This window comes from Carcharodon carcharias, chromosome 19, assembly GCF_017639515.1.
Source record: "Carcharodon carcharias isolate sCarCar2 chromosome 19, sCarCar2.pri, whole genome shotgun sequence".
In the NCBI taxonomy this organism is placed as follows: Eukaryota; Metazoa; Chordata; class Chondrichthyes; order Lamniformes; family Lamnidae; genus Carcharodon; species Carcharodon carcharias.
In genome coordinates this window covers 105650321-105677967 of record NC_054485.1, presented here as the reverse complement: position 1 = coordinate 105677967, position 27647 = coordinate 105650321, and the positions used below count along the sequence as shown (strand labels likewise).

The following is a 27647-nucleotide window of genomic DNA, read 5'->3' as shown; positions in this document are numbered from 1 at the left end:
TGGGAATCAGATAGCTTTCCTATTAAATCTGGAGTCAGGCAGGGCTGCCCTCTCTCGCCTGTTCTTTTCGTGTGTTGCATAGAACCCTTTGCTGAGTCCATCAGGAAGGATCCGGGCATAAGAGGAGTGACGATCCCAGGTAGTGGAGGCACTCAGGTCAAAGTCTCCCTGTACATGGACGATGTTGCCGTCTTCTGCTCGGATCCACTGTCGGTGCACAGAATGATCCACATCTGCGACCAGTTCGAACTGGCCTCGGGAGCCAAGGTAAATTGTGGGAAGAGCGAGGCCATGTTCTTTGGGAAATGGGCTGACCGATCCTTTGTCCCCTTCACTGTCAGATCTGATGGCCTGAAGGTGCTGGGGATATGGTTCGGAGGGACCAGGGCACGTGTTAGAAACTGGAAGGAGTGAGTGTCTATGGTGAAAAGGAAATTGGGGACGTGGGAGCGACGCTCCCTCTCCATTGCGGGTAAGAACCTGGTCATCAGGTGTGAGGCACTCTCATTGTTGTTGTCCGTGGCGCAGGTCTGGCCCATTCCACACTCCTGTGTGGTGGCGATCACCCGAGCCATCTTCCGGTTTATCTGGAGGTCGAAAATGGATCGTGTCCACAGGGACACGATGTACAAGCCTCTAGATAAAGGAGGAAAAAAAGTGCCCAACATCGCCCTCATACTGATGACCACCTTTGTGTGTGGCTGAATCAAGCAGTGCGTAGAACCTCAGTACGCAAACACCAAGTGTCACTACATGCTGAGGTTCTACCTGTCCCCATTGTTACGAAGGATGGGTCTGGCTACGCTGCCGCTGAACGCTCCAAGTAGTTGGACCGTGCCGTACCACCTGTCCCTCGTGGGAAAATTTATGCAGAGAAACACCTTTGACCAAAAATCCATCAGGCAGTGGTCGGCACGTAACGTCTTAAAGGCCCTGAGGGAAAAGGAGAGGGTGGTTCCCTGAGCAGACTGACAAAGTCATTTGGCAGAATGCCTCATCGCCAGAACTTTCCAACAAGCACCAAGACGTAGCTTGGCTGGTGGTGAGAAAGGCCCTCCCTGTAAGATCCTTCCTACATGCCAGGAGTCTCACCCCCTCTGCACGTTGCCCTCGAGGTGGCTGTGGTGGGGAAGAGACCGTTGTTCACCTCCTTGTAGATTGTGTCTTTGCGAAGAAGGTCTGGAGAGAGATGCAGTGGTTTCTGTCGAGGTTCATCCCGAGCAGTTCTGTGACACAGGACTCTGTGCTCTACGGGCTGTTCCCAGGGACACACACCGAGACAAACATCAACTGCAGCTGGAGGATCATCAACTCGGTGAAAGACGCTCTTTGGTCTGCCCGAAACTTGTTGGTTTTCCAGCGCAAAGAGTTGTCCCCGACCGAGTGTTGCAGACTGGCATATTCCAAGGTCCAGGACTACGTGCTGAGGGACACAGTTAAGTTGGGGCAGCCATCACAAAGGCGCAGTGGGGCAGGGTCGCTGCCTAAGACCTTTCTGCACAGTGCACTGGGGGGCTGGGAACTGTAAAGAGCCCCTCAGGCTGTACAGCTTAAAATGAATGTCTGCCAATAATTGTAATATTCATGTTTGTACTGATACACCTTGTGATTCATGTTGTAAAAGTTGAACCTGTTTGTATTTTTGTAATGGTGATTTTGAAATGGTTCGAAATGTTTTTGAAGATTTATGAATAAAGTATATTTTTGCAAAAAAAAAAGATAAAAGAGACCCTCCCGAGCAAGGTGATGGGGAGGAGAAAAACCAGAAGCTGATACACAAGAGAGGAAGCATGAGACTGAAGGCCAAAAGCTGCAAGATTAGTTGTGTGCTCCTCCGTTTGGAATAATATTGCAAGTGTAATCTCATGTTAGAGTGTAAATCACTGCTTGAGTTCATTGCTATAGGTTACATGAACCTTAATAAATTTGTTCTGACATTATCTGATTAAAGTAGCTTCACGATTCAGTTTTGTTGCCAGTCTGTTCCCATAATGGTAAAGAGGCTCAGGGCCTCTCAGGTTACAGTGTTAAGGAGAGATGATTAGATTCTCTCTTATTGGAGATGGTCAAAGGGACCACAAGTAATGTATCCATGTTTGCTGATGTACAAAGCTACGTGAGAATGTAAACTGTGAAAAGGACACGAAGAAGGCAGTCACAGATGAAAAAGTTTATCATTACCTCCAATATGCCAGCTTGGCCCTCGGCTAACTGAGGAAAACAGTATTTTAAGACCATGACCTCAAACCTTAGACTAAGTTTGTGGTTTACAGGGCAACAATGATCCCTGCTCTCCTATATGCTTCGGAGACTTAGACAACCTACAACAGGCACATCAAAGCACTTGAGATGTAGCACCAGCAGTACCACTGCAAGATCTTCCAAATCTATTCACAAGAAAGGCAGCGTCTTCTCCCAAGCCAGATCGAGGCACTGTTCTCTCAAACCACCTCCGCTGGGCAGGACATGTCCTGTTTAGAAGAAGGAGAGCTGATCTCTTAAAAACATATAAGATTCTGAAGATGTTACGGACCCAAGAAAAGAAAAAAGAAAACTTACTTTTTAAAAAGTGAAGGTCGGTTCCAGAGTTGAGATCTATGGGCTTTAACAGTCTTTGCACTTGTGTTAGACCTGGAAAGGCTGCACATGTGCAACCGATCACTGCGCAAGTGCCGGCCTGAGAATGGCCAAACATGCGCAGGTGGAGCATGTTCACATCTTCAGACCAGCAGACGGCCCTGTGCCCATGCTCAGTTCATTCTTTTTCATTCTTTTCTTTAAAGCCAGCTCTGCTCCTGCGCAAGAGGAAAAATAAAGCTAAAAGTGAAATAGAGCTAAAAGAAGATCAGGTGACTCACAGAATGCCATTCTGCAGAAAGTACCAGAAGAAGCTGGACACAACATTGGGACACAAGGAGTTCCCAAAGAAGAGAAGAAAGTCCCAAAACCAGGGAGTGGGATAGGAGAAGGTCCCAAAACAACAGTTAATTCAATGAACAAGGACAGGAATCTGGAACAGATTCTGTTCAGCAAAATTAAAGTAAGGAGCAGAGGAAAAGGCTCTGAATTAAAAAGAGAAAACTGTGAGGATCAGTATTAAGGCAAAGTGGGCTTGAGAGAAACCAGAAGGTCTGAGGAAACAGCCAAAGGTTGCTGATTCCTTACTCTGGGCCTTTGGAGCAGTGGTGTCTTGCCTGGCACAGCTGGATACCTGAGAAGGTGCATCCAAGGTGCAGCTTCAGTGTGCAGGTAGAGATCCAGGGGAAACGAACCTTGCAAAGAGAGGCTGAAACCCTGGAGGTGGATCTTTGTTGAAGATGTCTAAGTGAAAGTGTTGCTTGGGAGAAAATACCAAAGCAGGTTCTTCAAGAGTGGAGGCTGTAAACCCTTGTGTGAAAGACAGAGTTTCTGTGAGGCCAGTTGGTTCACAGAGTGATGAGTTTCTCAGGATAGTTGATGAGAGATCCATAGGAGTTGCTTTGGCTGACATCTGTCACTTGGTCTTGGAATATGGTGTGTCCTATTACAGGTCGCCTATTGGTTTACATGGATTGTATACTTACTGTGAACATAAGAGTATAAGATAGCTTTTTTAACTTGTGTTATGTTACGAATTTGTAGAGGTAAAGTTGGGGTGAAGGAGTAGTGTAATAACTTCATCTTTCCTTGTTTAATAAATGTTTTACTCTTTTGCTAAAGTTCATCAGCAGACCCCTGTGACTTTGTTAAGTAGCCACCCTCCATGTTTCTAAACAAAAAATAAAAGTTAGGATCTATCAAGCCAGGTTCCAATCTGGGATCTGAATTGTCCAGTGGTAATGTGGGCTGGGTTCATAACAAAATATTTTGACAGAGTAGACACTAAGAGGTTATTTCCCCTGGCTGGGAAATTTAGAATACAGGGACACAGTCTCAGGATAAGAGATGAGAGAAATTCCTCCATTCAGAGGGCTCCCCATCCAGAGGGTTGCAGATGCTCCATAATTGAGTTTATTCAAGCCTGGGATTGATAGATTTATTTTCTTTAAGGGAATCATTGGATATGGGGAGAGGGTGTGAAAGAGTTAAGGCAGAAGATCAGCCATGTTCGTGTTGAATGGTGGGGCAGGCTTGAAGGGTCATAAAGTCTACTTCTGCCCTTATTTCTTATGACTATACACCAACTGCTAAAAAAACCTATTTTTAGACTATCTGTAATTTAAACAGAGCTTTTGAAAGACAGAAAAATGTAACTTCTCCAAAGTTATTGACATGTAATTAGATATTTACTAACCCTCTACTTTCAATATGATTGCAGTTTCATCAGAATAGGTTGTGGCATCAACTAAACATGTGTATTCCCCAGCATCAAATATTGTTGTGTTCTTTATTCCAAGAGAGATGGTTCCTTTGGTCAGTTTATATTTCAATAATTCAGTCCTTCCTCTGTAATTCCTGTGTTGAGCAACAATGTCATCTTCCCCGTTTCTGTACACATGTACTGGTGAATCAAGACCTGATTTAAACCATTGCACCACCATGTTGCTGGCAGATATTTCTGGTACAAGCTGACATTCCAATACAGCATCTTCACCTGCAGTGGCGACAACAGGTCCAAGTACAAGGAATTTACCTAGTGAACAATAACATTCAAAAATAAAATTGATTATTCATGTAATCCATTGAATAAAACTTGCATTAAGGTAGCTGATCATGTAAAATTAAAAAAACTGGAGAATAGACAATTTCTCCAGCACTGTATTTGTAAAAATAAAATGAACTCAGCAAGTTACTGATTCTACTTTAAAAGTGTCAAATTGAAATCATTAATTTGCAAATTTCTGGAGATTGTTTTAACTTATATATAAATGTCAATATTCCATGAAATATCCTGTGTTATGTTCCCTGTGGAGGCTAATAACCTTAAAAGGAAGGTATCCCCAAATGACCCTGACGGAAGGAATTGATGAACAAGATTTCACTACTGTAACAATCAAATGCAAAATTCACAAAAATCAAGCGTGTATCAACAAACAAATGGAACTTCAATAGAAATTATGAATCATACTTTAAATAGTCAACACAACAAAGATAGCTCTCACAACTGTCTCAGTGACAGTCACAGCACATATGTTGCATCTTTATTGAAAACAGCTTTATTTAAACAAAGAGCAAGTAAGCGTGTGGACATTATTTAAAACAGAGAGTGGGGAGACTTCAATTAAAAAGAGCGTGGAGAGCAGCCGATTAGTGAGTTGGATTGGTGAGTATTTCTAGTATTTAGATTGAAATTAGGGTCTATAGTTAGTGTTTAGATCTCTATTCTTTATTTTCTCTTTCTTAAAAATAGCTTAAGTATAAGGTCGATACTGGTGTAAATAATTAATTTCAATAAAGTGTAAAGAGCAGGGAAACTAGACTAATTAATTAATTAAAATAAGATAGCGATGACAGGACGGGTGATGTGTTGCTGCTGCAGCATGTGGGTGCTGCTGGACACCAAGATTGGTGTGGGAGGAATGGGTTTCAGTTCATGGGGCACTGGCATCAGTACTGGAGTAGAGGGGAGCTGTTCCAGTGGGATGGGCTTCACTTGAACCATTGGGACCAGTGTCCTGTTGAATCGAATAACTAGGGCTGTAGAGCAAACACATCTGTAGTAAGTGTTTGCAGCTTGAGGAACATCAGATCCAAGTTAAGGAGCTGGAGTCTGAGCTGCGCCACCAGGGAGGCGGAATGTTACCTGGACACTTTGCTTCAGGAGGCAGTCACATCCCACAGGTTAGATAATTCAAATTTGGCCTCTGATCAGGGACAGGAGGGTGTGACTGCAGGTGAGGCAGGTATAGTACCTGGGGATAGCATTTAAAGTGCCTCAGACCCTGAAATTGTCCAACAGTTACAAGGTTCTTGCAAGCTGTGTGGACGAAAGCAGGGGCTGCAGGGAAGATGAATGAACTGACCATGGTACAAGGAGCCATTCATGTGGGGGGAGGAAATAGGAATGTCGTAGTGGTTGGGGACGGTATAATTAGGGGGATAGATACTGTTCTCTGCAGCCGTGAGCGTGAGTCCCGAAGGCTGTGTTGCCTGCCCAGTGCCAGGGTTAAGGACATCTCCCCAGGGCTGGAGAGAAACTTGGAGTGGGAGGGGAGGGATCCAGTTGTCGTCATCCATTTTGTTACCAATGACATTGATAGGACTAGAAAGGAAGTTCTGCTCAAAGAATTTGGACAGTTAGGAGCAAAATTAAAAAGCAGAACCTCCAAGTTAATAATCTCAGGATTACTATCTGAACCACGGGCAAACTGGCATAGGGTAAATAAAGTCGAGGAATTAAATGCATGGCTTAAAGATTGGTGTGGGAGGAATGGGTTTCAGTTCATGGGGCACTGGCATCAGTACTGGAGTAGAGGGGAGCTGTTCCAGTGGGATGGGCTTCACTTGAACCATTGGGACCAGTGTCCTGTTGAATCGAATAACTAGGGCTGTAGAGAGGGATTTAAACTAAATAGAGTGGGGGAGGGTTCTGGAGAGAGGATAAGTAGGCTTACAAAGCAAAAGGATATGGCGGCATTGCAGGGCAGCTACTTAGGTGGTGATAACAAGAGTATGACAGGAAGAGACAGAGTATACAAGCATAAAATTTACAGCAGCAAATAGGGTAAAAGAGGGGGAAAGTGGTTAAAAAGGCACAACTAAAGGCTCTTTTCTTAAATGCACATAGTACTTGGAACAAAATAAATTAATTAACAGCATAAATAGAGATTAATGGGTATGATCTTATAGCCATTACGGAGACATGGTACAAGGAGTACAAGCTGGGAACTAAATATTCTAGGGTATGTGAGTTTTTGGAAGGACAACCAGGAGGGACAGGTAGGTGGGGTAGCTTTGTTAGTACAAGATGGAATAAGTATGATAACAAGAAATGATCTTGGATTGGAAGATGTGGAATCTATGTGGGTGGAGATAAGAAATAACAAGGGGAAGAAGAAACTAGTGGGAGTAATCTATAGGCCCCCCAACAGTAGCTATGCTGTCAGACAGAGAATAAAGCAGGAAATAACGAGGGCTTGTAAAAAGGGCAGTATATTAATCATGGGTGACTTCAGTCTCCATGTACATTGGGAAAATCAAATTGGCAAAGGTAACCACGAGCAAGAATTCAAAGAGTGTATTCTGGACAGTTTCCAAGAACAATATGTTGTGGATCCAACCAGGGATCAGGCTATTTTGGATCTGGTAATGTGTAATGAGGCAGGTTTAATAAATGATCTCAGAGTAAAAGTTTCCCAAGGAAACAGTGACCATAATATGATGGAATTTAGCATTCAGTTTGAGAGTGAGAAACTTATTTAAGTTTAGCACAGATGTTTCTGAACTAAGGATAATTACAAAGTAATGAGGGCAGAGTTGGCTGCAGTGGACTGGGAAAGGATTTAGCAGAAAAGATGGTGGATTAACAATGGCAGACATTTAAGAAAGTAGTTAATGGCTCACAACAAATATATATCCCAGTGAGAAAGAAAGATTATAGGAAGGGGATAAACCAACCATGGTTAACCAAGCAAATTAAGGATAGTATCAAAGTGAAAGAAAAAACATGCAATGTGGTAAAGATTAGTGGTAAGCCAGAGGATTGGGAAAGTTTTAAAAACCAAAAGAGGACGACCAAAAAGATAGTAAGGCGGGAGAAAATAAACTTTAAAAGTAAACTAGCAAATAATATAAAAATGAACAGTAAGAGCTAATTTAAGTAAATAAAAAGGAAGGGAGAGGCCAAAGTCAATATAGGCCCCTTAGAGAATGAGGATGGGGAAATAATAGTGGGGAAACAGGAAATGGCAGAGGAGTTGAATAAATACTTTGCATCAGTCTTCATAGTAGAAGACACTAATAGCATACCAAAAATACTAAATAATCATGGAACAAAAGGGGGGGAGGAAATAAATACAGTAAGTATCATGAGTGAAAAAGTACTAGGGAAAGTAATGGGGCTAAACGCCAATAAGTCACCTGGACCTGATGGGCTGTATCCTAGGATATTAAAGGAAATAGCTGCAGAGATAGTGAATGCACTGGTAGTAATCTTCCAAGAATCCTTAGATTCTGGAAAAGTCCCAAAGGATTAGAAAACTGCCAATGTAACAGCCTTATTCAAAAAGGGAAGGAGACAAAAGCGGGTAACTATAGCCAGTTAGCTTAACATCTGTCAATGGGAAAATGGTGGAGTCTATTATAAAAGATGTAATAGCAGAGCATTTAGAAATGCATAATATAATCAAGCAGAGTCAGCATGGCTTCATGAAGGGGGGAATCATGCCTGACAAATTTATTAGAATTCTTTGAGGAGGTAACAAGCAGGATAGATAAAGGGGAACCAGTAGATGGAATATATTTGGCTTTCCAAAAGGCGTTTGATAAGATACCACAAATAAGGCTACTTAATAAGATAAGAGCCCATAGTGTTGGGGTAGTATATTAGCATGGATAGAGGACCGGCTAACAATTAGAAGACAGAGAGTTGGAATATGGGGGGTGGCATTTTCAGGATGGCAAACTGTAACTAGCGGAGTGCCACAGGGATCAGTGCTGGGGCCATAATTATTGACAATATATATTAATGACTTAAATGAGAGAAATGAATGTACTATCGCCAAGTTTGCGGATGACACAAAAATAGGAGGGAAGGCAAGTGGTAAGGATGACACAAAGAGTCTACAGAGGTATGTAGAGAGGTTAAGTAAGTGGGCTAAGACGTGGCAGATGGAATATAATGTGGGAAAGTGTGAGGTTATGCACTTTGGCAGGAAAGAATAGAGGAACTGAGTATTATTTAAATGGAGAAAGACTAAAGAGGGCTGCAACACAGAGGGATTTTGGGGTCCTCGAGCATGAATCCCAAAAAGCTATCATACAAGTTCAGCAGTTAATAGATAAGGCCTTTATTTCAAAGAGAATGTAGTATAAAAATAGGGAAGTCTTGCTAAACCTATACAAGGCACTAGTTGGACCACACCTAGAATACTGTGAACAGTTTTGGTCCCCTTATGTAAGGAAAGATTTACTGGCATTGGAGACAGTCCAGAGAATGTTCACTAAATTGATTCCAGGGATGGAGGGATTTTCTTATAAGGAGAGGCTGAGTCGGTTGGGCCTGTATTCATTGGAGTTGAGAAGAATGAGAGGCGACCTTCTTGAAACATATAAGATTCTTAGGGGGCTTGACAAGGTAGATGCAGAGAGGTTGTTTCCCCTTGTGGGAGAATCTAGGACCAGAGGGCATAATCTCAGAGTAAGGGGGCGCCCACTTAAAACAGAGATGAGGAGTAATTTCTTCTCTCAGAGGTTAGTCAATCTATGGAATTCTTTTTTGCAGACGGCTTTAGAAGCTGGGTTGTTAAGTATATTCAAGGCTGAGATTGATTGATTTTTAATCAATAAGGGAATCAAGGCTTATGGGGAAAAGGTAGGAAAGTGGAGTTGAGGATTATCAGATCAGCCATGATCTCATTGCATGGTAGAGCAGACTTGATGGGTCGAATGGCTCCTACATCTTATGGTCTTAGTGTCTTATGATCTTACATGCAGTCTCAAAGTCCTTTAAACTCTGTCTCCTGTACGTAGGATCTCACACTTTTCCAACTCGCTGGATTTGGCCCTCAACCTGCTTAAACCGGCAGCTTAATTCCATCCAAGTATCATTGATGTGATTAAAACCAACCAGGCGCACTTCTACCAACCCTCTCTCCTTTGAATTATGACAGTCCTGATGGTGCAGTTTGCCAGAGTTCCTTTTCAACCAACCAACCTACCAACAACTTGGTTCATGGTTTGGTCACTTCTGGGAAACCACCCAGCTCCTTCGCACTCCTGAGCTGCTCACATTGCTTATAGGTTCAGTCTCTTTTAGCTGGCTCACACCTTGCTTCACCAAGAGCTTCAGGGGTTCTACATGTTCTTCTGAAGCACAACAGCCTGAAACTCAGTACTCTCAATGAGGCTCTCTTTGCCTTTTTTTGCTTACCTAGCTTTCATTTCCATAGCAACCTCAATTCACCAGATCACTTCTCAGAATTGACCCCACAGCCAAGAAATTGAATTACACCCCGTTTTCCAGAATTATCTGAGTTTCACTTTGGCAAGGGGATTTTGCAAAATACAAGCATCTTGCAAACTGCAAAATTCGTCATATTTGTTGAATCCCAGGGGTTCTAATTTTGTGTAATAACCTCTTGTGTGGCAACTTGTTGAATGCATTTTTAAAATCCAATTACACTGCATCCACAATTACCCCTTTTCTATTCCACAAGTTAGATCCTCTGAATCGTATTATGGTTTACAAACTGCTTTGTTACCATTTCTGTGAGAAAGTGAGAGAGAGAAACCAGAGAAGCCCTGAATGGTAAATGGTAAACTGCTCATCAATCAAGGGCTTCAGCCAGGTTCAGTTCACACTGAATTTTAATTCAGGAGATGTGACTGTTGGTTACTTTCTATTATAAGTGGTGTATATTGTTGTCAATCTTCACGTATCATTGCCACTGTTCACTTATTTATTTATAGTTTATTAAATCTACTTGGTAGTTTACAGCCTACAGTCTGGTCTATTGGACTGTACATGCTACCTTCATCTGAAGACAATCACATCAGGACAAATGATCAAATTGATGCATTGGAAACAGAGCCAAAGGATTCCTTTTCAATAAATAGGCTCGCTATTAATTATGTGTGGCAATCAAAGGCCCAATCCATTTCAAAGAAAGTGGTGGCTTGCTTTATGAATGATTTGGAATGGTTTTCCCAAGAGAAAAAGCTAGAGTAATGAGTTAGATACGGAGACCTCTTTCTCCAAGCTCCCAATTGTTGGTTTACCCTCCATCAGCATCAATGCTGCTAAACACTCCATACATTCCCAACAATCAAACACTTCTGGGTACAGGAATTTATGCCTACTCCCACAAAGGCTGAGAGACCTGGTTCTTGCTTGAACATAAATATCCCAGGAATCTCCCACACTGGTTCTGACACAGGTTACTGTTATACCCTGACCTCCAACCTTGACCCCAGGCCTCATTGCCCCTGTCACAGTGCAGCTACAGGATAGATTTTCATTACACACTGGGTGGGTTGACAGGTTGAAGAAAGAGCATTTGTATGAGACAAAGAAGCAGAAATATGTCTTGAGTGTCAGTAAGGTAATTCAATTCCCCAGTTGCTTCCCTCTTCCACTGATCTTTCTCTTTTCTTTCTGAGCACCTATATTTTTTGCTTAGTGCAATTTTTTCATTTATACCCTTTCTCTTTAATTAGAATTATCCACAGGAAGTCAGGCCAGGAGGTCAATCAAAACGATTGCTTTACGGGAAGGAGAGGAAAGCCACAGCTGGATGAAGTTAGAGGAGGAGGGGATGTTTGTGATTTTCGCAATGAAGGACAATGGCAAGGTTCCAGCTTTTAGTGATGATGGAGATTCTCTTGCAGGAGAATAACAAACCAAAACACCTATTTTGGAGGCCTAACCTGTCTGGAAGAAGGTCGCAGCACAAGTCAGTACAGTCACCCAAGTCTCAAGATGCCAATAATTCCATGCACAAAGCTCTAAATAGATCAAATAGACATCCCTGGAAAGCCATAATGAGAGTTGCCAGTAAAGGTCAAAGTCGGAAAGGGAAATGGTAAGTTTGGACCCTTCATCTGCTCTGTCAATTGCAACATATTCATATATCTGCTTTGCACGCAGTCTAAGAGCCCACAGGCATCAGGAGAGATTTGGGATCTCCTGATTTGACCCAATTGCACCCATTTGAACCATGGTATGTTTCATCTCACTGAGTGTGCTGGCTTCCAATAATATACCTGTGCCTGAAACTGGAAACAGAAAAGCCGGGAGTTTCTGCTCCTGTTTGCAGTGGGTGTCATAGCGGACGGAAGTGGAAAATATCGGGAGATTGCAAAAATTGGTTTCACATCGTCGTAAAACCAGTTTGCGATCATCTGCTCCACCTGGCAATGGCAGGCCACATTTCCCACCACCGTGTGTTGCAAGCTAATTTCAATACATTATAATCTCAAGCCCCGCTTGCCAGAATCATCCCCCCATGTTGGATCATGCGCGTACCTTGGCACGATTGCACACTACGTGTTTCACAATGGCACATAAGCAACATGCGCCAAGCGACCTGCACTTCACGCGGGATTTGATGTTTGTGTGTCTACCTTTCTTCGGGCAGCACTAGCACTCATCAGTACCAGGCTTTTCAGGCGGCACCACATGCTTTTAGTGGGGGGCTCACAGGCAAGTCTCTATATACCAGCCCAACGTTAAGGAGTGGGTGGCTTTTCAGCAGCTGCAGGTCGAGGGATTGCTTGGGGAAGGAGGAGAAGTGACCTAGGGCAAGGGAAGAGGCTGCAGGGTGAGGGCTGTACTGGGGAAAGGGGGCACATGTTGATCTGTTCAAGGGCCTCAAGATGGTGAGGGCTGTGGAGGCAGTCTCCAGAGGAGATGAGGCCAGATGGAGATGTAACGATGCGTGTGAGAGAGTGAGTGGTGTTGTCCCTTGATCTGGCAGTCAGTGAGATGCCAGTGAGATTGTCTTGTGAGTGTGTGAGTTTAGAATATTGAGATGGTTGACTTACACTGATAGCAGGGATGAGATCATTCATCCTCCTTCTGCAGTAGATGGCCAAACTCTTTAGTGCACTGACACCACTGCTACTACCTCCCAAGCCGGAGTGGTGAGATTGCTGCCAGAGCAGGTGTAGAGGACATCACGGTGGGCTTTCAAAAGGAAATCCAATGATGGAGCACTGAACTTTTCTTGGTGTTCGTGTCCATGTCTTCACTGGAGCAGTCCTGTGCTGTAAGCACTGCGTACTGTGTGGGAGGCTGCAATTTAGTTTTGGCAGCTGGCGTGAGGAAACGGTAAGGTAATGGTGTGGCAGGTGATTCAGAGGCTGCCCGCCAGCGATACAAAATTGTTCCTGTGGCTGCATAATTAATGAGATGGGAAGCGGACAATACAATGCAAAAACCCACCTTGCAGCTGGTGGGATAAAAGTCTTTTTCCACGCCCGCCACACTTACAGTGCGATTCAGGGAACATTCCAGCCAAAGTCTCTGCTCCCTGATTGTCACTGGTGAATAGAGATTCCATTCCTTTCTAAGGTCAACCAAGATATCTTGGAAACCAGCATCACAAAAAAATCAGCACCAACATTTTCCCTATGAGTACTTTCACAATACTGCTATACAATAATGTGACAAGAAGACTAACATTCAAATTCATTCAAACAAACAGACAGGAGCTTTATTTGAGGCTTCAATAACTTCAAAATAACAGTGGAAGATAGACAGAGGGAGCCTGAGAGAGAACAGCGCCTGATTTCCATTTTTAAAAAAACTATTCACATAAACAAATCCTTAAAGTTTGCGATGAACATGTTAGATTTTGCAAAGAAACATTTGGGAGGTTCAGGATACCATGCAAAATATATGAAATGAACTGAACTTTGTAATCATGATGCAAATGCTTTGAAGGGATGACTAGACACTCGACTTCAAAAGGGAAATAAACAGGAATAGTCAGGATAAAAGCAAAATGCTGCGGATGCTGGAAATCTGAAACAAAAACAAAAATTGCTGGACAATCTCAGCAGGTCTGACAGCATCTGACAGAGTTAACGTTTCGAGTCCATATGACTCTTCTTAGAAATCGTCAGGAATTTACTTTCATTTCTAGCCAATCCTGGTAACAATTGTTAAGCTCTAGCTCACCAGCCATGACAACAATTACTATGGTTTTGCCAGTCTTGTATCTTGCCAGTCCTTTGTGACGCATCCATATCTATTTTTAGGATTTTCAGCAACACTCTGATCACGTTGGCCAGAATTTTCCAGTCCCGCACACAACAGGAACCATCACGGCAGGGGCAGAAAATTTGGAGAGGCAGCCAAAAGCCCTTTAACTTTTGGCGGGAGCAGAAAATCCCAGCCACAGATGGGACTGGAAAATCCTGGCCATTGTTTCCCCAGCAGATTGTTTGATTTGGCTTCCTTCTCATAAATTATCTTGATTGAATTGAAGTTAATTTTCAAATGTCACATATTAATGGCCTCCTTTGATTAAAGCTAAAGTGTAATTGAATCATCACAAAAAAAATGGCTTCAATGTGCACAAAGTCATCTCAGTCACATCTATTATATATTCTATCAAATGATAAAACAATTCTAACATCCTTTGCACTGGCACATCAGGTCAATTTTAAACTTAACCACTAAAATCTCTCTAGTATTGAAAAAATATTCATATATTAATACATATAAAGGCCAATCATTCAGAGTTTTCACAGAATAACCAGAATTATGAAGTGAATTGCTCCAAGCTCCAATGGAAAAATTCCAGAATATGAGTAATAACAATCGAATTGGGTTTACAGAATCGTTTTAAATCAGTGCCCAAGACATTATACCTTGCAGAAAACATGCTATTGTTATTAAAAATAATTAATCTTCTAAAACATTATAAATAACACCACTGGAGGGTATAGGTAATATAACTAAACATGTTACAATGATCCTTACCATATGTCGAATCCAGAATCACAACTAGTAATAGCACAATGTGGTGAGCCTGTTTCATCTTGAGATCTTAGCAGAAGAAGACTTGCCTGAGAGGGAGAGAAGTTACAGATAATTGTTACAAATCTCATGTTATATCTACAGTGCACACAAACCATTATTAAACAGGCTGTGCACCACTTATACCAAAGGTGGGATTTTCCGTCCCTGCCCACCACCAGGATCATCTGGTCCCACCAAAAGTCAATGGACTTCTGGCTGAGGGCTGGAAAATCCTGGCCCAAGTTTTTGGCGAAATACAAATTCTCTGGGCCTGAAGTTCCTGATCCGTGTTTGTGTTACATCCGATGAACATTTGTGTGTTGTATTTTTTTTCACCTCTATGTGTTTTGTTCTGCCTCCAGAGACTTTCATAAAATACAATGATTGGCACGCATCGGAAGAATGATAATCTTTTAAATGAAAATCAAATCAACAAAATTGGGATAAATCAGGCACAGCCCCTAATTCAGGTCAGCTGTAAAACCAAGGACAAAAGTTTAAAGGAACCTTACAAACTTTAAATCAAAATGTGATTAAAGGGGTCAACAAAACACCCCAGTCCCCGCGGTGATCGGAAGAATGATCCTGAATTAAGGTGAGTCAGACCTTGATGTGTGATCGCAATATTAGCCAATGGGTTGTTATTGTTTCCCTCAAGGTTTGGTGCTCAATAGGAACAGCTCCTCTGATGAAAGGAGATCAGTGCACTGTGTCTGTAGAATATGCTGTGGCTTTGCTGATGGATGAATGCACAATATCTCAGGTAAGGCTGACTTGACTGGCAATCTTCCATTAGTCCTTCTCAGCCTCCAAAGAGCTCAGATGTAGGGGGATTTCCAAGGGGGAAACCCAGTGTTGTAGGAGTGAAAGTTTTATTACAATTATTAACACAAATACTCCTAATTGATAACAGCAAGAGGCAATTTTTAAAAAAAGTAAAGAAATGGACTGAGAATCTCTTTAAGAGGCTTCTTTCAATAAATTTCAGTGTACCTCAGACTTGAGCAACCCTGGAAGCCATTTTATCTCAATACTAGTTCACTTGGAGCAATTTGGGTACAATCATTGGGAAATTGTATAGACATCGTTAAATCACTGAAAGTTTAATTGAAGAATAAAATTAACTCCCATCTGTTTCAGGTGCTAAACAATTCCTCCATCAGAAATGTCAGCACAGAAAGATGACAATCTGACACAACAGATTTCTGCCCCATCTTTTGATCTATATTGCCCAATTTCCGCAAGAACACTGGGCAGAATCAAATTAGAAAAAAAACTACCCTACTGTTTCTGTTACTCTCCTTGTCTGTCTACCTCCCTTTTACTTTGGTTCACTCAGATGTTATATGTACATCTTTGTTGGTCTCTGTGGTTGGGAGACTTCAGTCGTGTGGTACATGCTGAGAGAATATGTGGAATTTTCATAACCCATCTATAATTTGCCCTCCATGAACTTTAGTGATCAGAGTATGGTCGCATAGGAATTATGGTATTGGGCTGGCAACCCAAAGGTCACAAGCCGAAATTGCATCACAGTATTCAAAAAATCTGGTAAACTGTGGGTGATTCTTTAACATTGAATGTACCCACTGACATCAATTTTGCTAGGTCTCCTTGGTGCCATACTCAGGCAAATGATGTCAAGAGCAACTACAGTCCTCTGGCAGCCAGTTCTTGTATCATGCATATATGAATCATGGATGTGGTGAGGGTCTAGAGCAAAATAGTTCCAGCAGAACCCAAGCGAAGCATTAGCAAGCAAGCCAATCAGAAATTGCCCAGTAGCTAGAGTGAAAGCTGTGAGTAACATATATTTTCATTTTTGTTGGACTGTTGTAAAGAACCTATCTTTTTATTTTCTGTTGGACTGTGAATTAAGATTACAGTGGCTGCAGTTTGAAAGATATGTTCACTGCAACAGGCTGAGAGATGTGCACAATGTTGCAGTCCTGGAACAGTATCCCAGTAAAGAGTCCTGGACCAAGGGAGCTGCCTGGCAACCAGGTCTTTGTGTGAGAGCAGTGCAGCAGAATAGCTCCTAGCCGGAAAGGAACATGACCTAAAACCTCTTTCTCATGTGTGTGGAAGATTCCAGTAATTCCATAATAATAGCTAGCTGGCTTTTTCTTCTCATATCGCTATAACCTGCCCCCTCTCTGAAAACCCCTGTCAAGAGGCAAAAGGGAAAACCACTGTTAGAGACACTGAAAGGCAAGTACTTAACAAATGAACTACAGACTGAAAATGCTGGAAGACCACCTCATGTCATCAACAAAGGACTGAAAGGAATCCGGAAGACATCGATCAAAATCAACCCATCAAACCCTGTACTCCGGGTTGGAACTATTGAACTGTTTTATCCCACCCTTAAAATCCATGTTTTATGTGTTTTGTATGTATAGGGATTTAAGAAGGGGGTAGATTTAATATTTATTTATAATATTTATTATTAAGTTTACAAACCTGGTACCCGTATTCTGTTAAACTAAATTAAACAGTTAGGTAGAATTGGGCCAATCTGGTGGTTTGGTCAAACCTTTCACATTTATCACGGCTGGGAGAACAGTGGGGCTTGATATTACAGTGCACTATCCCCAGTGAGCCATGACAAAGGTGGCACACAGGAAGGTGGTTATGATTGTTAAGGGCCTATCATCAAATCTCAGAATATCTCTGCCAGAGTTCCATAGGACAGATCCTGAGGATCATAGGAAGATGAGTTGGCCATTTATCACCTCAAGCCTGTTCCATTGTTCAATCAAATCATGGTTAATATGTGACCTAACTCCATATACCAGCCTTTAATCCATTTCCCTTAATACATTTTTCTATCAAAAATGTATCATTCAGTTTTAAAATTAACAATTAATCTAACATTAATTGTCATTTATTAAAATGTTCCAAATTTCCACCCTTTGCATGTAGAAGTGTTTCACAATTTCACTCCTAAAGAACTGGCTCCAATTTATGGACTATGTCCCCTAATCCTTTACTCCCAAACAAGGGAAAATGGTCTCCCAATCTACCTCATATGTTTCCTTTAATATCTTGAAAATTTTGATCAAATCACTCCTTAGCCTTCTAAATTCCAGAGATTACATCCCAGGTTTGCTTAATCTCTCTTTATAGTTTACCCCTTGGAGTCTAGGAAACATTCTGATCTTTCACCTGAACATTTGGCAGAATTGTTCCAGAATTGCACTAAGTGCGGTGATGGGTGGGAAGCACGGAGTTTTACCCGTTGGTTGCAATGACGGTTTTTCATGCTGTATCTTCTCAAGCCCACCGCATTAATTATGCATTCCCAGGATACATGTCTTTTCGATGGCAGGCAGGTTCTGATTTGCCTACCACACCGTCACCTCGCCACTTCATCATGCCTGGAACCACATTTAAGGTACAGCCAAGCTCAGGACTTCCAGCCCAGCACTGCAGCAAAGAAGACATGGCCCCAAAAGGTAAGAAACCCTCGAGCACCTTTTGGAGGTCAAATAGGCCCGCTGTGATGTCATCTACCCCCGATCTGGCCGCAGGAGGGGCAGCACTCTGACTTGGTAGGTAATAGCAGTGGTGATCAGTGCTAATGCTGCACAGAAAAGGTTGGCCATCCAAAGCAGATAGAGGATGAATGATTTCATCCGTGCCGCCGGAATATGGCAACTAGTTCATCACTCTAATTCCACACATTCAAACCCATCACACATTCACTGTCATCTCACTGCCAGCTCAAAGGACATCACCACCCATTCACATACACATACCCTCACGTGTCAATCTGGCCTCATCTCCTCTGAAGTCTGCCTCCTCAGCCCTCATCATCTTCAGGCCACTTGCACAGATCAACATGTGCCCCCACATGCACTCTGGGATACACACCTTCCCCAGTATAGCTTTCATCCTGCAGCCTCTTCCCTTGCCTGAGGCCACTTCTTCCACTCCCCCAAGTAAGCCCTAGCTCTGCAGCCATTGAAAAACCACCCACATTTGGCTGATCTGGTAGGGAAAGACCTGCCAGTGAGCCCCCCTAAAAGTGATGTGCTGCTGTCTGTGAAGCCTGGCGCTGATGACCGTGAGTGCTGACCAAAGCAAGTTAGGCAAACAAACCTTGAAGTCCTGAGCGGAGTACAGCCGCCAAGTGCACGCCTCATATTTGCTGTTGTGAAACATGTGAATGGACAACCCAGCAGGAGGATGATGATTCCAGTGGGCTGCCTTATAATGCTATGCTGATGTATTACAATGAGGTCCCCAAAATCCGATGGTGGGAAACACAGCCCACCATCAGCGGGCTGAGCAGACGATCGCAAACTGGTTTCACGCCATCATGAAACCAATCGCGCCATATTGTCCACTCATGCCACCGAAAATGCCCAATGCAAGCGGGCATGGGAAATCCTGGCTGTTAACTCTGTTTTTCTCTCCACAGATGCTGCCTGACCTGCTGAGTATTTTTAGCATTTTCTGTTTTTATTTCAGATTTACAACATCTGCAATATTTTGCTATTGCATCATTCTAGTGAATGTACCCTGCACTACCTCCAAGGTCAATATATGCTTTCTGAGATGTGGTGCCTAGAACTGCACATAGCACTCCAGAAAGGACCCAACCAAGGCTTTATATAGCTGAAGTATGTCCTCTACCCTCTTGCAATTTAGTCCTCAAAATATAAAGGCTAGTATTCTATTGGCCTTGTTGATTATTTTCTGTACCTGTTAAATTACTTTTTAATGATCAATGCTCTGAGACCCTCGAGTTTCTTTGGACGGCCAAAGCTTCTAGCTTTTCACCATTTTGAAAAAACTCTGTTTGATCCTATTTTAAATCCAAAGTGGATGACCTCACATTTGCCTGTATTGGAATCCACTTGGCATAGTTTTACCCATTCACTTAATCTATCAATAACTCTTCAATTTTATGTTCCCATCTACACTGGTTAAAGTGCTGCCTGCCTTTGAATCACTGTCAAATTTGGATATATGGCTTTCTAACCCATCATCTAAGTTGTTAATGAACACAGTGGACAGTTGAGACCCCAATACAGGTGCTTGCAGGGCATCACTAGTCACATCCTGCATGGCTACCCATTATCTCTAGTCACTGTCTCCTTCCACTCAATCAATTTCCTAACCAGGTCAATAGGGCATCTTCAATGTTCTCACCTTCTTCTCCTAAGACACTTGGAAGGAAATGTTCTGGTCCTGGAAACTGTCACTCTTTGTCATTGATTTCTCCATTAATGTTATCTTGCTTACATTAATTTTGTTGAGTTCCTGATTCAATAATAATTTCTTTTAGATGTCTGGCATGCTGACCTCTTCATTCATTGTAATAATGGAGCAAAGTATTTATTCTGCATTTCCTTACTGTCACTGAAAATTGATAATGGTATATTAAAGGGGAGGGAATAACTTTGGGGATAGCCTAAGATGGGACCAAGAGACACACAAAGGAGATCCCCCCTGACTTCCTGACACCAGGACACCAGCCCATGTAGCCAAAGCTGCCAGGTTTCCTGCATGGCATGACATAAGTACACATGGCAGTGAGATGAGGCACATTAGTGGTCATTAGTTGGCTACTTTAACGGCCTCAATTGGCCCCTGGCAGGATTGAGTGTGGGCCACCTGCTGGCTCTCCCACCCCCATATATAATTGCAGAGGGAGCAGGGGCAGGCAGGGAGATGGCAGACATAGTGTCCGCTGTATTTTATGTCCCCGTCCCCTCCACTGCCTTCAAACATTTTTTTATTTCTTTATGGGATGTGGGTGTTGCTGGCTAGGCCAGTATTTATTGCCCATCCCTGCTTGCCCTTGAGAAGGTGGTGGTGAGCTGTCTTCTTGAACCGTGGCAGTCCATGTGGTACATGTACACCCACAATGCTGTTAGGGAGCGAGATCCAGGATTTTGACCCAGCGACAATGAAAGAACAGCAATTTTTTCCAAACTCAGGATGGTGAGTGACTTGGAGGGGATTTTCCAGGTGCTGGTGCTCCCATGTGCCTGCTGCCCTTGTCCTTCTAGATGGTGTTGGTCATGCATTTGGAAGCTGCTACCTAAGGAGGCGTGGTGATTTTTTGCAGTGCATCATGTAGATGATACACGCTGCTGCCACTGTTCGTGGTGGTGGAGGGAGTGAATGTTTGTGGATGGGGTGCCAGTCAAGCAGGTTGCCTTGTCCTGGATGGTGTCAAGCTTCTTGAGTGTTGTTGGAGCTGCACTCATCCAGGCAAGTGGAGAGTATTCCATCACACTCCTGACTTGTGCCTTGTAGATGGCAGACAAGCTTTGGGGAGTCATGAGATGAGCTGCTCAGTGCAGGATTCCTCGTCTCTGACATGCTCTTGTAGCCACAGTATTTATATGGCTTGCCCAGTTTAATTTCTGGTCAATGGAAACCCCCAGGACGTTGATAGTGGGGGATTCAGCAATGGCAATGCCATTGAATGTCAAGAGACGATGCTTAGATTCTTTCTTGTTGGAGATGGTCATTGACTGGCACTTGTGTGGCATGAATGTTACTTGCCATTTGACAGCCCAAACCTGGATATTGTCTAGGTCTTGCCATCTAGAAGGACAAGGGCAGCAGGCACATGGGAACACCACCACCTGGAAGTTCCCCTCCAAGTTAGTCACCATCCTGACTTGGAAATATATCGCTGTTCTTTCACTGTCACTGGGTCAAAATCCTGCAACTCCCTCCCTAACAGCACTGTGGGAGTACCTAAACCACATGGACTGCTGCAGTTCAAGAAGACAGCTCACCACCATTTTCTCAAGGGTAGTTAGGGATGGGCAATAAATGTTGGCCTAGCCAGCAAAGTCCACATCCCTTGAATGAATGAAAAAAAAGTTTGGATTCTGCCAGGGTCACTCAGCTCCTGACCTGATTACAGCTTTGGTTCAAACATGGACAAAAGAGCTGAACTCAGGAGGTGAGGAGAGAGTGACTGCCCCTGACATCAAGGTTGCATTTGACTGAGTGCGGCATCAAGGCATCCTAGAAAACTGAAGTTAATGGGAATCATTGTGAAACTCTTTGCTGGCTAGAGTCAAAGCTGGCACAAATGAAGTTGGCTGTGGTTGTTGGAGGTCAATCATCTCATAAGAATCATGGGGTCGATTAGGGACCAAATCGGAGGACTATTGGTGGAGGTGGAAGGTGGAGCCAAGACTCAAAATGAGCATTTTGCATTGGCATTTACCAAGAGGACTTTGCTAAAGCTATGGTAGATGATGAGGTTGCTGAGATACTATGTAAGACAAAGAGTGGCTACTAAAAGGCTATGTTTGTTTGTGCTGCAATACCAGGGGAAGCACTTCCTGAACATTCTTAGATACAAGGTGGAATCATCCCAGATTTGCACTAAGTGCAGTAGCAGGTGGGAAAAACGACGTTTTACCTGCCAACTGCAATGGCAACTTTTCACACCATGTGAACATGGCCCACCATGTTAATTATGCATTCCCGAGATACACGACGTTTCTTCGCTGCTTCATCACACCAGGCATCACATTTAAATTACAGCCGCACTCAGTGCTTCCAGCCAAACTGCTGCAAAGAAGACATGGCCCAAAAAGGCAAGAAAATTGCAGCCCTCGAGCACCTTTTGGACAAGGAGGCCTGCTGTGATGTCCTCTACCTCCGATCTGGTGGCAGGAGGGACAGCAACATTACCACTCTGGCTTGGTAGGCGATTGCGGTGGTGATCAGGCCACTTCTCCTCCTTCCCAAGCTTTAGCCATGCAGCCATTGAAAATCCACTCACTTATGGCTGATCTGATCGATAGAGACCTGCCAGTGAGCCCCCCTCAAAGTGATTTGGTGTTGCCTGCGAAGCCTGGCACTGTTGACAGCGAGTGCTGACTGAAACAAGGTAGGCAAACAAACCTTGAAGTCCTGAGTGAAGTGCAGCCTGCCAAATGCATGCCTTATATATTCTGTTATGTGTGTTTTCCCGCTGACATGAGTGGACAATCCAGCTGCGGGAGTGGGCGGTGGGGGGGGAGGTGGGAATGAGTCTGGCGGTCTGGCCTAATAATAACGTGCAGATGCATTACAATGATGTTCCTGACGTCTGATGGTGCGAAATACAGCCCATGATCAATGGGCTGAGCGGACAATCGCAAATTTTCTGGCCTTCCCACTATATTGTCCGCTCGCAAATGCCCGACGCTAGTGGGCACGGAAAATCTCAGACACAGTGTCAGTTGCAGTGAATTGGTCTGTGAGTTCTCTTATGATCCCCATAGGGCAGTCATAAACCAGAATAACCAAATTTACTGAATGACTCCCGAATGAAGAACTTCCACTATTTCATTTTTTGTAGCTTTTACTTTAACACAAATCAGAACCATTGCAAATTACACATGAATTAATAGGCAAATGCTTCAGATAACTCAGGGTTCTGATAAAGGCATCACCACCAGAAATGTTAACTGTTTCTCTCCACAGATGTCGTCTGACCTGCTGAATATTTCTAGCACTTATTATTTTTATTTCAGTTTTCCAGCATCTGCAGTATTTTACTTTTGCACTGTTGTAGAAATTGCATAGGTCCTAGCCACAATCTTCTAGTGGTCCTAGATATTGAGGTATCAAAGGACTGGAAGATTGCAAATGTTACACCAAAAAGGCATAAGGAGAAACCTGGCAATTATAGGCCAGTCAGTTTAGCATGGGCAGTGAATCCAGGAGAAAGTTAATGGCCACCTGGACAAGCTTTCATTAATAAGAAATCCGTGCTGGTTCTCCTGTTTTGCAAACAGGATTGAGCTTTTGGATGAGATAACAAAGAGAATGGATGAAGACAATGCAGTGGATGTTTTGTACACATCTTTCAGAAGTTGCTTGATAAATTACCACAGATTAGGCTTGTTAGAAAAATTGAAACCCATGTGATAAAAGGGGCAGCAGCAGCATAGATACAAAATTAACCAAGGGTTTGAAAACGGAGTCGCAATGAATGTCTGTTTTTCAGAATTGAGGGAGGTTTATGTGTGACTTGGAGGGGAACCTGCAGGTGGTGGTGTCCCCATGCATCTGCTGCCCTGGTCCTTCTGACTGGTAAAGATCGTGGATTTGGAAAGGGTTGTCGAAGAAGGCTTGGCAAATTTTAGCAGTGGATCCTGTGGTGGTGAAGGCAGTCAATGTATCAGTTGGTGAATGGGATTGCAGTCAAGCGAGCAGCTTTGTCCTGATGGTGTTGAGCTTCTTGAGTGTTGTTGGAGCTCATCATCCAGGCAAGTGGAGAATATTCCAACACACTCCTGATGTTTGCCTTGTCGATGGTGGACAGGCTGAGCCAGAAAGTGCGTTATTCACTGCAGAATTCCCAGCCTTTGATCTGTTCATGTAGCAAAAGTATTTAAATGGCTGTGCCAGTTCTGTTTCTAGTCAATGCCAACCCCCAAAATGTTTATGGTGGAAATGCACCAATGGTAATACCACTGAAAGTTAAGGGGAGATGGTTAAAGGTTCTCTCCTTTTGGTAATAGTCATTGCCTTACACTGAAATGGCAAGAAACATTCATGCCACACATATACCCAAGCCTGAATGTTGTTCATGTTTTGCTGCATGCGGGCATGGACTGCTTCAGTTACATATGGAACTGAACATTGTGCAATCATCAGTGAACATCCCCATTCCTGAGCAAATGATGGAGAGATGATCATTGATGAAGTAACTGAAGATGGTTGTGCCAAGGATGCTAGGACAGACTGGAGAAACTGGAACAATTCTCCTTGGTGCAGAGAAGGAAAATGAGAGATTTGATAGAGTTACTTAGGTTCATAGAATCTTAAAATCATAGAATGGTTACACCATTCTAAGCTATTTGGCCTACTGCATCCGTGTAGGCCCTCTGTAAAAGTAATTCACATAGTGCCACTCCCCTGCTTATTTCCTGTAGTTTTGCAAATCTCTCCTCTTCAGATAATAATCTAATTCTCTTTTGAAAGCCTCAGTTGACCCTGCCTCCACCACACTCTCAGGTAATGCAGATTCCAACTACTCAGTGAATGAAATTGCTCAAGTTGCCATTGCTTCTTTTGTCAATCACCATAAAGCGAAGTCCTCCAGTTCTCAACTCTTCTGCCAGCAGCAACAGTTTCTCCCTATCTACTCTGAACTCTCATGATTTTGAATACCTCTATCAAATCTCTTCTCAACTTTCTCTTCTGTATGGAGAACATGTCCAGCTTCTCCAAACTATCCACATAACTAAAACTCGTCCTCCGTGGAACCATTTGTGAAAATCTTTTCTGCACCCTCTCTAATGTCTTCATATTCTTCCCAAAGTGTGGTGCCCAAAATTGGACACAATGTGTGGAATTTTCCCCTCCAGCCCATGGTGGGTTTCGTGGCAGATTTGGCCTGAAAATTTGGAGGCCAAAAATTGGAAACTCGCTGGTGGGAAAACAGTTTGGAATTTTCCCCTCACCGCCTTCATGGCAGGTCAGATTTCCCACTGAGAACTCCACCTGCATGCATCACCATGTCATGAATGCTCATTAAAAATGTGAGTTGCTGGAATAACATAGCCCATCCCAATCTAGCATCAGTGGGAAATTAGACCATCGAAAACATGTTTGGAAATAAGTGGCATGCAGCCATTGGCCCTCACTTCACTCCTGACTTTGGGGTGAGTGCACCACTCAAAGCCTACCTGCAGCAGCGCCACTTTGGGTTCTTACCAAGCCTGGGATGTAGGCTTGCCCTCCTCATCGCTTTCCTCTGTTATCTGGGAGGGTGTTATCTGGGGCATCAGGCAGGCCAGCGAACCAGACGGAGACCAGCATTGTGACTGGCAGGTGGGAGGGGTGAGAGGGGGAGAAGGAGGGAACGCGAAACGGGAGACAATGAACAAAGATGGGGTTGGGAGAGTGGGGGGTGGGGAGAAACAATGGCAACCAGAGGGGATACTGAGGGTGGGGAAGCTGGAACTCAACATGAAAGACAGGAATGCAGACACAGTAGGGATGGAATGGGAACAGAACTGTATGAATTGGGGGAGAAGCACACAGTCTCAGGGATACAAGGGGGGCTTATGTTAATTGGTAGCAGGTGGGTAAGGCTTGCACAAAGACCCAAGGAATTGGGGGGGGAGAGAAAGGAGTGGACATGAGGGAGGGGTTGCACAGAAAGTGCATGCTCATGGAAGGAGTTGGGGGGAGGAGGGGGAGGAGGGACACTGTGCTGTCAGCAGTCAGGAAGCAATGGGAGAGCAAAGAGAAAGACAGTCCCTGGGGCCAAGTAGTCAGACTGCCAGAATAAAGTCAGTCTTGGAGCTTTCCTGGCCATGCTACAGGGCAATGCATGGCGCACACATGCCATCTGCAGCCTGTAAAGGGGGAAAGCATAATACAGAGGGTGTATGTGAATCTTTCCTGGAGGGGGTCTCCTCTGTATGTGACTGCACACAAAGCCTCAAGATGGGGAAGGGTGAGGCCCACAGTGGGCATTGGGACATCTATAGTTATGGGTTCAGGTGGGAGGGTTGGAATATTGGAGTGGGCTGGAGGATAACAGGAAGCATCTCTACCTGCGCACCAAGAGGTTTCCAGGAAGATTTAGAAGGACAGTAATAGTCACAGAGGGAGGGTCGAAGCTGGCCTCATAGTAGAATTTAAGCACCATCATTTGTCAAGTCGAAGTTATGGTGCAGACAGAAATCGAAACTGGAAAAAGATCTAGTCAAAGGGGTCACAGTCAGTGTGGGAGGAGACCAGGGCTGCACTAACGGCCCCATTTCAGGGGACAGCCTCAACCTGCTTACACTCAATACAACGAAATGGAGTCAGAGCTGATAGAAAATTGGAAGATCTCCTTGAGAAGGTTTCATTTGTGCCATTGCCATTTTTTAGCGCTTGGAGAGACTGCAGGAAAGATTTAGGTAGCTTGCGCAAGAGCAGAGGGTGGAGCTGGAGTGCAAGAGACCAAGGGTGGGGGCAGGGGGCAGGTACCAAAGCAGAAGTGGACGTGTGGAGTTTGGAGTAGGAGAGAGCGCAGCTGGGTGAACAGGAGAGGGAGAGGGAACGAGGGTGGAGGCTGGAGCGAGAGTGAGAGTGGGTAGAGAGGGAGCAGGAGGGCCCAGACCAGGAGTGGAAGTGGAGCCCAGAGAGTGAGAGAGTGTGTGTGTGAGAGAGTGTGTGCATGTGTGTGTATGTGAGAGTATCTGTGAGTGTGTGAGAGAGACGCTCTGAGAGTGTGTATGAGAATCTGTGTGTGTATATGTGAGAGTATGAGTGTGTGGAGTGTGTGTGTGCGTTTTGTGTGTGTGTGTGTGTGTGTGTGGGAAGTCTTGCTCACTCCCAGTTACAGGGTCCTCATTTACTCTCACCCCTGCACACCATCACTCACTCTCACCCACTCTCACAGTTGCTGAGGGTGAGTGAGTGAGCACCCTGAAGTTGGCAGTGAGCGAGACACATACACACTCACCCTCTTACAGTCTAATCATCGTATTTATTTAATACTCATTTTTTTCAAATTGTCAACTTATTGCTTTTACATTGTTTGTCTGCTCAGCAAGTTGTTTCTTTTCATGTCATCTCTTTTTAAAAATTCATGTTTAACATTGTGCCAAATCTTATCTTTCTGAAATTTGCTCATTAGCCCCTTGAGTGAGAAAAAAATTGAAGCGCGGCCACAAACCCTGCACTTGAAAGGACTGGACAAATCTGCAATTGCAGGAGAATTTCCAATAATACTCTTACAGTTGTCAAGAAATCCACTGATCTGCGTGTCCCTGGATGCTAAATTAGAGTCTGTGCAGATAGTAAAATTTAAGATGCAGAATGTTCCAATGCTTGTTACCAAAGTTGGGACCCTCTGAGAATGTTTTGATAGGTTCCCAGATCAGTTCATCGTCAGTCAGTGTCAGGAAGGCAGTCTACAAGTGTCACAGAGACAGGGACAGGAACAGGTCCCAGTTAAGTTAAAGAAAGAGTTGTGGGAGCAGACTTTAAGTAAAGAAGGCTATTGGGGCAAAGGTTCCCTTTTGGAGCAGTGATGTTCTGCTTGGCACAGCCGTATATATGA

The 27647-nt window shown here is 43.7% G+C and overlaps 1 protein-coding gene across 1 annotated transcript in view; it reads right to left on the bottom strand.

Annotated features, from left to right (window-relative positions):
• The window catches only part of LOC121291309 (butyrophilin subfamily 3 member A3-like), a 117407-nt gene that overhangs the window by 69587 nt on the left and 20173 nt on the right, over positions 1-27647 (bottom strand). Inside the window, exons 4-6 of the mRNA XM_041212381.1 lie at positions 14567-14652; positions 4274-4612; positions 2717-2795 (exon numbers count right to left, since the gene is read on the bottom strand). Of these exons, the coding sequence (XP_041068315.1) occupies positions 2717-2795; positions 4274-4612; positions 14567-14624 (476 nt within the window). The 5' untranslated portion in view covers positions 14625-14652. The remainder of the gene's footprint in view (positions 1-2716; positions 2796-4273; positions 4613-14566; positions 14653-27647) is intronic.